Source organism: Chiloscyllium plagiosum, unplaced genomic scaffold (genome assembly GCF_037043375.1).
Source record: "Chiloscyllium plagiosum isolate Xiang-an unplaced genomic scaffold, Cpla_swu_hap1 HiC_scaffold_8, whole genome shotgun sequence".
In the NCBI taxonomy this organism is placed as follows: domain Eukaryota; kingdom Metazoa; phylum Chordata; class Chondrichthyes; order Orectolobiformes; family Hemiscylliidae; genus Chiloscyllium; species Chiloscyllium plagiosum.
The window spans coordinates 32,287,262-32,294,921 of record NW_028270146.1 but is presented as its reverse complement, the minus strand read 5'-3'; the positions used below and the strand labels follow the sequence as shown (position 1 = coordinate 32,294,921).

The 7,660-nt window shown below is 40.1% G+C and overlaps 1 protein-coding gene across 3 annotated transcripts in view; it reads right to left on the bottom strand.

Annotated features, from left to right (window-relative positions):
• Nucleotides 1–1,665: 1,665 nt before the first annotated feature.
• The window catches only part of LOC122553421 (galactocerebrosidase), a 74,976-nt gene continuing 68,981 nt past the window's right edge, over nucleotides 1,666–7,660 (bottom strand). For all 3 annotated transcript variants that reach the window (XM_043697162.2, XM_043697164.2, XM_043697160.2), the window contains 2 exons: nucleotides 3,481–3,557; nucleotides 1,666–2,399 (listed from right to left, as the gene is read on the bottom strand). In XM_043697162.2, coding sequence (XP_043553097.1) covers nucleotides 2,256–2,399; nucleotides 3,481–3,557 — 221 coding nt within the window. In that variant the 3' untranslated portion in view covers nucleotides 1,666–2,255. The remainder of the gene's footprint in view (nucleotides 2,400–3,480; nucleotides 3,558–7,660) is intronic.

The window sequence follows — 7,660 nt, the reverse complement described above, 5'->3', positions numbered from 1 at the left end:
CTACCATTGCAGGCAAAGCTTCCATACCCTTACTACTCTGAGTAAAGAAACTACCTCTGACATCTGTCCTATATCTATTACCCCTCAATTTAAAGCTATGCGCCCTCATGCTCGCCGTTACCATTCTTGGAAAAAGGCTCTGCCTGTCCACCCTATCTAACCCTCTGGTTATCTTATATGTCTCTATTGAGTCACCTCTCAACCTTCTTCTCTCTAACGAAAACAGCCTCAAGTCCCTCAGCCTTTCCTCGTAAGACCTTCCCTCCATACCAGGCTACATCCTAGTAAATCTCCTTTGCACCCTTTCCAAAGCTTCCACATCCTTCTTATAATGCGGTGACCAGGACTGTACACAATATTCCAAGTGCGGCCGCACCAGAGTTTTGTACAGTTGTAGCATAACCTCATGGTTCCGGAACTCGATCCCTCTATTAATAAAAGCTAAAACACTGTATGACTTCTTAACAATCCTGTCAACCTGGGTGGCAACTTTCAAGGATCTGTGTACATGGACACAGATCTCTATTCATCTACACTACCAAGAATCTTACCATTAGCCCAGTACTTTGCATTCCGGTTACTCTGAACAAAGTGAATCACCTCATACTTGTCCGCATTAAACTCCATTTGCTACACCTCAGCCCAGCTCTGCAGCTTATCTATGTCTCTCTGTAACCTACAACATCCTTCGTCACTATCCACAACTCCACCGACCTTAGTGTCATCTGCAAATTTACTAACCCACCCTTCTACGCCCTCATCCAGTTAGTTTATAAAACTGACGAACAGCAGTGGATCCAACACCGACCCTTGCCGTACACCACTGGGAACTGGACTCCAGAATGAACATTTCCCATTAACCACCACCCTCTGTCTTCCACAATCCCATTCCTCCGCATTTCGTACAATAGCCTACTGTGGGGAACCTTACTGAACACCTTGCTGAAATCCATATACACCACATCAATCAGTTTACTCTTATCTACCTGTTTGGTCACCTTCTCAAAGAACTCAATAAGGTTATTTCAGAAGCAAACGTTTTTGTCCCTGGCATCAGCTGAATCAAACTTGTGTGAATTGCTTCTAAAGAAATTATATCCTTGAAGTAGGGCAACCAATACAGTACACATTATTCCAGATGTGGTCTTACTCAGACTTTTGATCCCAAGACTGTCCACTGGGCTTTAGAGATAGTACTGCTGCCCCTTCAGATTGAAGCTAGCAACTTCTATCAGATTAGTTTGACTCTTTTGGTATGACAAGGCTGGACTGGGAAGAGCAGACCCATGCAAGAGGGTACCATTACTGGGAAGAAAGACCAGTTTTGACAACAGCCAGCACCAGACTTTGTCCATGCTATACACTTTAAAGGTTCATAGCAGTACACAAAATCACTCTCCAAATATTCAACACTTGTCAATTCCCAGACAATTTAAAGTTGAAGTGAGAATTTAAGCCTGGGTTCTGCCAAGGTCAAGTCAGGTAATAACAGATAACACACAAGTTAGGTCAAAGATACAAGGGTAATAAAATCAGAGTCAAATTATTTAGTGAGGACAAGTGCAGTACTCAAAATCTCCATCTGTGATATAGTGCAAACCTGTTGGACTTAACATACATTTTAACTAAAACCAACTACAGACAAAAAAAAACACAGTACAGGAGTTAGATTAAGATATTTTTATTGGTTAAAGGACAATCAGCTTTAAAAGCGCAACCGGAGGATCAGTCTTTAATATTGAGTATGAGTAGGCAATGCTTACATTAGAAAAACAAAGTTAGAAATCCAGAAGGTCTTATTTAAAAATGAATTGAAAAGAAAGATTAAGATTTTAATATAAAAAAAGTGAAGAAGTGAATTGCCAATTTCATCTACAAACTGGATAAAGTTGCTAGACAATACCATTCATTCTGAAGTAGTTCAATCTCAATACATACTTTAGCTGATATTTGCATAAAACATAGAATCACCTTTGGTTGAAATATACAGTTTCAAGTTGAATTATATTAGTTACAACAGCACTTGCTCTGCACAATTTATCAGCATTGGTACAATATTGATATATTAAGCTTTTAATTCTGCATGTTTCAATGAAGGTGGGGTTTAATTAAATACTCAAATATCCTGTTAAATTTAGTTTACTCTCTCCAATATTTAACTGCAAAATAGCAAAAGAACACACTACACATTATTCATACAAATGCAGCAATCTTAACATAAATTTTAAGATTTGTAGAGATGGATTCATAGATGGTTAACTAGCCTGAATGTGGAAATTATCAAACTGAGCCAGTTCAAATTCATGTGTTCCAATAGCTGCCCAGCCATTCTGTGGTTGAAATATACGAACGTTCTTCCATAGAGGATAGCCATTCAACAGTCCGAATGCTAAATTGTCCTAAGGGAAAATGAAATCAAAAGGTAAATGCTGCCTTACGAGTTTCCCTCAAAGTAACCTGTGTTCTTAAGTAAATTAGACAAAATTATAATATTTGATTTAAAATTTAAGTTCAGAATTGCACAAATATTGAAATTTAGAAACAATAATAAATTTATTTCTGGCAGAACAGCTCAAGATTTCTCAATGTTCGTATTCCATTTTCATTGGGATATAATGGCAGCATCTTCAAAATTGTTCAGCAACAGAAAACACTAAACAGCTCCAGAACAGAAGATGGTTTAAAATTTTGCTCAACCATTTTAGCCAGGAAGGAACAGGGAAAGGATTTTTCAAATAGTATGCTGTTAAGTTGGAATCAGCAATGACTTAATCCTGAAGAAACCTTTCAGGATGTACCAATAGGTGAAAAGTAAGTCATATTAAAAACACACACTTCTTGATCTTCTCTCTCCTTCTGGATGGACATATGAGTAGGAACAGTTTAAAGGGATACAGTCAAAATGCTGGCAAATGGGACTAGATAAAATATCTTTTTGGCATGGACGAGTTAGACCAAAGGATCTGTTTTCGTAATCAACATCTCTGCAACTTTACAAAATTTATGAATCTCCCAACATTGTATACAAGATTCAATAAACTAAAACAATATTATGCATCATCGCAATGAAACTGAGCAAAATCTGCAAGGTCAAACGATTTGCTTAATGATTATTAAAGTGTCTACTCAGGAATGTCAGGCTTTAATGCTCTTCATTAAAAATATAACTTCTGGTATTAAAATCCATTGCTTTAGCTTATAAACACTAAAGCCAGCAGTGAAAGTGGCTTTAAGAATGAAAAATCTAGAATTTAACATTGCTTAGCAATGGTAAATTGTTGGAATGTTAATCATCGGGGGCTTTAAGAAAACCGTTTAGAATTGGAAAACCAAAAACGTAATCAGTATTCAGCTCATCAATCAATCCACAGAAACACCCCAAGTTTAATTTTCATTTGAAAGACATTTAAAATACAGAATTCTATATCATGTCAAAGTTTAGGATGCAGTAAAACAATTTAAACACTATACTATACTGACCTGAATGCTCAGAGTGAGGGTATGCCATTTTCCTGCACGTGTACCTGACTTGCCTGAAGCCAACACAATTTTACCAGCTTCAAAATAGAAAAAAAAAGTTGGTTAACTGCAGCAGAAATGCAGCAATGGCTCAACAGCAGCACTGTGTTTTAGAACTATTTGGAGACAAACATCAGTTTTCAAAAGAAAAAGTAATGTTCACAGAAAAGGGATGCAGGTCATTTGAATAAAATGGGTGGAATGCCATTTTCTCTTCACTGAAGGTCAATAACAAAAATGGCATGTTTTAGAGGAGTCAGCAATACTTAAGAGTGACAAAGTTTATCAATAAATGATAAATATCCTTTCAACAATCATTAAGACAAAATTTATAAGAAACAGAAACAGGAGACCAACATTTGCCCCTTGAGGCTGCTCCGCCATGCGATAGGATCATGGCTGATTTGACATTTAATGTCCATTTTCCTAACCATTCCCTGTAACCCTCGATTCCTCTATTTATCAAGAATCTATTTCAGCCTTAAACATATCTCAAATCACACGCCTGTATCTTAAAATGTCAAGGACTTTGAATCTTTTACAGTCAGAGTTTCTCTAAGATGCAAGATCCCTAATTCTAGATTCTCTCACCCTTTCGATATTTTGCCTGTCAATACTGCTGGGGGTGTCGCAGACCAGAACCAATATCCTTGGGGGAGTTTTGCTACTGCTGTTGGGGAGGTTTTAAACTAATGTGCCAGGGGGCTGAGAACCAGAAGAGAAAACAAGTGGGCAGTGAGGTGAAGACTAGAGACAGTAAGAATCATGAAGATAGCATTAATAAAAGGAAGAGTAGGCAGACAGCAGATGAGCGCAAAAGAACTGGTGGCCTGAAATGCATTTTCTTTAATGCAAGGTGTATAGTGTGTAAGGCAGATGAACTAGGGGCTTGGATTCACAGAGACTTAGACTTGGTTGAAGGAAGGGCATGATGATTGGCAACTAAATGTTCCAGGATATAGACACTTCAGACAGGACAGGGAGGGAAGTTTGGGGGGGGGGGGGGAAAAGAGTTGCATTGCTGGTCAGGGATGATATCACGGCTGTGCTAAAGGAGGACACTATGGAGGTCTTGGGTAGTGAGGCATTATGGGTGGAGCTGAGAAATAAGGAGGGTGCAGTTACATTGTTGGAGCTGTATTACAGGCCTCCCAACACTGAGCGTGAGGTAGAAGAACAAATAGGTAAACAGATTATGGAAAGATGTAGAGACAATATGGTAGTGGTGATGGGAGACATTAATTTTCCCAACATTGATTGGGATACACTTAGGTCAGAGGTCTGGATCGGGTAGAAATCGTAAGAAGCGTCCCGGAGAGTTTTGTAGAGCAGTATGTCAATAGTCCGACGAGGGAAGGGGTCATATTTGTGGAACAAGCCAGGACAGGTGGTAGAAGTTGCAGTGGGGGACTTCTTTGGGAACAGTGACGACAATTCTATAAGTTTTAGAATACTCGTAGATAAAGAGGAGTGTGGTCCTAAGGGAAGAGTACTAAACTGGGCCAAGGCCAATTATATCAAAATTAGTCAGGAGCTTGGAAATGTGGATTGGACACAGCTATTTGAAGGGAAGTCCCTTGAAATGTGAGTGGCTTTCAAAAATAGGTTAAAGATCGTGCAGGATAGGCATGTCCCATTGAAGGCAAAGGATAGGAAGAGCAATATTCTTGAACCGTGGATGACAGGAGAAATTGTACGACTAGCCAAGAGGAAAAGGGAAGCGTACATTAGGTCTAGGCAGCAAAGAACGGAACAGGCCCTGGAGGAATATCGGAAGAGTAGGACAAGTCTTAAACGAGGAATCCATCGGGCAGAATTAAGGAGAATCCCAAAGCATTTTATTCTTAAAAAAGCAGCAAGCGGGTAACTAGAGAAAGGATTGGTCCACTGAAGGATAATGAAGGAAGGCTGTGTGTCGAACCTGAGAGAATGGGTGAGATTCTGAATGATTACTTTGTATGTGTTCACTGAGGAGAGGACCACGAATCTTGAGATTATAGATAGAAGTTAGATTACTCTGGATCATGTTGGCATAAGTAGGGAAGATGTGTTGGGTAGACTAGAGGTTATTAAGGTGGACAAATCCCTAGGACCAGATGGGATCTATCCAAGGTTGCTGAGGGAAGCGAGAGAGGAAATAACTGGGGCCCTGACAGACATCGTTGTGGCGTCCTTAAATACAGGTGAGGTGCCAGAGGACTGGAAGGTTGCTCATGTTGTCCCCCTGTACAAGAAGGGTAGTAGGATATTCCGGGTAACTACAAGCCAGTGAGCCTGATGTTGGTGGTGGGAAAGTTGCTGGACAGGGTACTGAGGGATAGGATCTATTCATATTTAGAAAAGAATGGCTTATCAGTGATAGGCAACATGGTTTTGTGTGGGGGAGATTGTGCCTTACCAACCTAATAGAGTTCTTCGAGGAAGTGACCAAGTTGATAGATGAAGGAAGGGTTGTTGATGTCATACACATGGACTTTAGTAAGGCGTTTGATAAGGTTCCCCATGGTAGACTAATGGAGAAAGTGAAGTCACATGGTGTGCAGGGTGTTCTAGCTCGGTGGATAAAGTACTGTTGAGCAACAGGAGACAGAGTAGTGGTTGAAGGGAGTTTCTCAAAATGGAGAAAGGTGACCAGTGGTGTTCCGCAGGGGTCAATGTTGGGGCCACTGTTGTTTGTAAAATACATAAATGATCTGGAAGAGGGCACTGTTGGTATGATCAGCAAGTTTGCAGATGACACAAAGATTCTGAATTAGCAGAAAGCATAAGGGACTGTCAAAGAATATAGGAAGATATAGATAGACTGGAGAGTTGGGTGAAAAAGTGGCAGATGGATTTCAATTCAGACAAATGTGAGGTGATGCATTTAGGCAAGACTAATTCTAGAGCGAACTATACAATGAACAGAAGAGCCTTGGGAAAAGTTGATGGGCAGAGAGATCTGGGAGTGCAGGTCCATTGTACTCTGGAGGTTACTGCACAGGTGGATAGAGTGGTCAAGAAGGCATATAGTATGCTTGCCTTCATTGGAGACAGGGTGTTAAGGATAAGAGCTGGCAAGTCATGTTAAAATTGTACAGGACATTGGTTCGGCCGCATTTGGAATAATGTGTACAGTTCTGGTCGCCACTTTACCAAAAGGATGTGGACACTTTGGAGAAGGTGCAGAGAAGGTTTACGAGGATGTTGCCTGGTATGGAAGGTGCTAGCTATGAAGAGAGGTTGAGTAGGTTAGGTTTATTTTCATCAGATAAAAGGAGATTGAGGGGGGACCTGATTGAGGTTTACAAAATCATGAAGGGTATAGACAGGGTGGATAGAGACAAGCTTTTACCCAGGGTGAAGGATTCCATAACGAAAGGTCACGCTTTCAAGGTGAGAAGTGGAAAGTTTAAGGGGGATATACACGGCAAGTACTTCACACAGAGGGTGGTGGGAGTGTGGAACGTGTTGCCAGCAGAGGTGGTAGAGGCAGGCACGGTAGATTCATTTAAGATGCGTCTGGACAGATGCATGAGTGGGTGGGGAACAGAGGGGTACAGATGCTTAGGAATTGACCGACAGGTTTAGACAGTACATTTGGATCGGCTCTGATTTGGAGGGCCAAAGGGCCTGTTCCTGGGCTGTAAATTTTCTTTGTTCAGTAAAGAGTGATGAATAATGATGTAACCTTGAAATCTTGCAAACCGATCCAAGTTCATTGCTCCTTTATGATGTTCTTACACATAATGACCCTTCAGCAGCATTTTTGAGAGCCTGTTGTGAGTGACCAGTTTTCACACTAACAGGAGATTTACACATTCGTTGAGATACTATTAGAAAAAGAATTAACTCAATACCTTGATATATTTTATTGCGGAAAAGTCAGGTACTCAAGATTGCAATTATGATCAGATAATGATGTCAATAATATAGAATGATTTGATTATTGTGGTAGAGTTTGTTTCATGTTCCACACAATTCTTATTATAATGCAAATCATTTTTACTTCAAATTTATTGAGGAACTGGATATAGATACCATTGGTTCATGCATGAATGAATTATTCCACCCCTATCAGGATCACTTGCGAAAGGTTCCAGCATTCATAATGATCCCTGGATCAAGCAAGTTGAGAGACAAATTCAGATCACTGATCAGT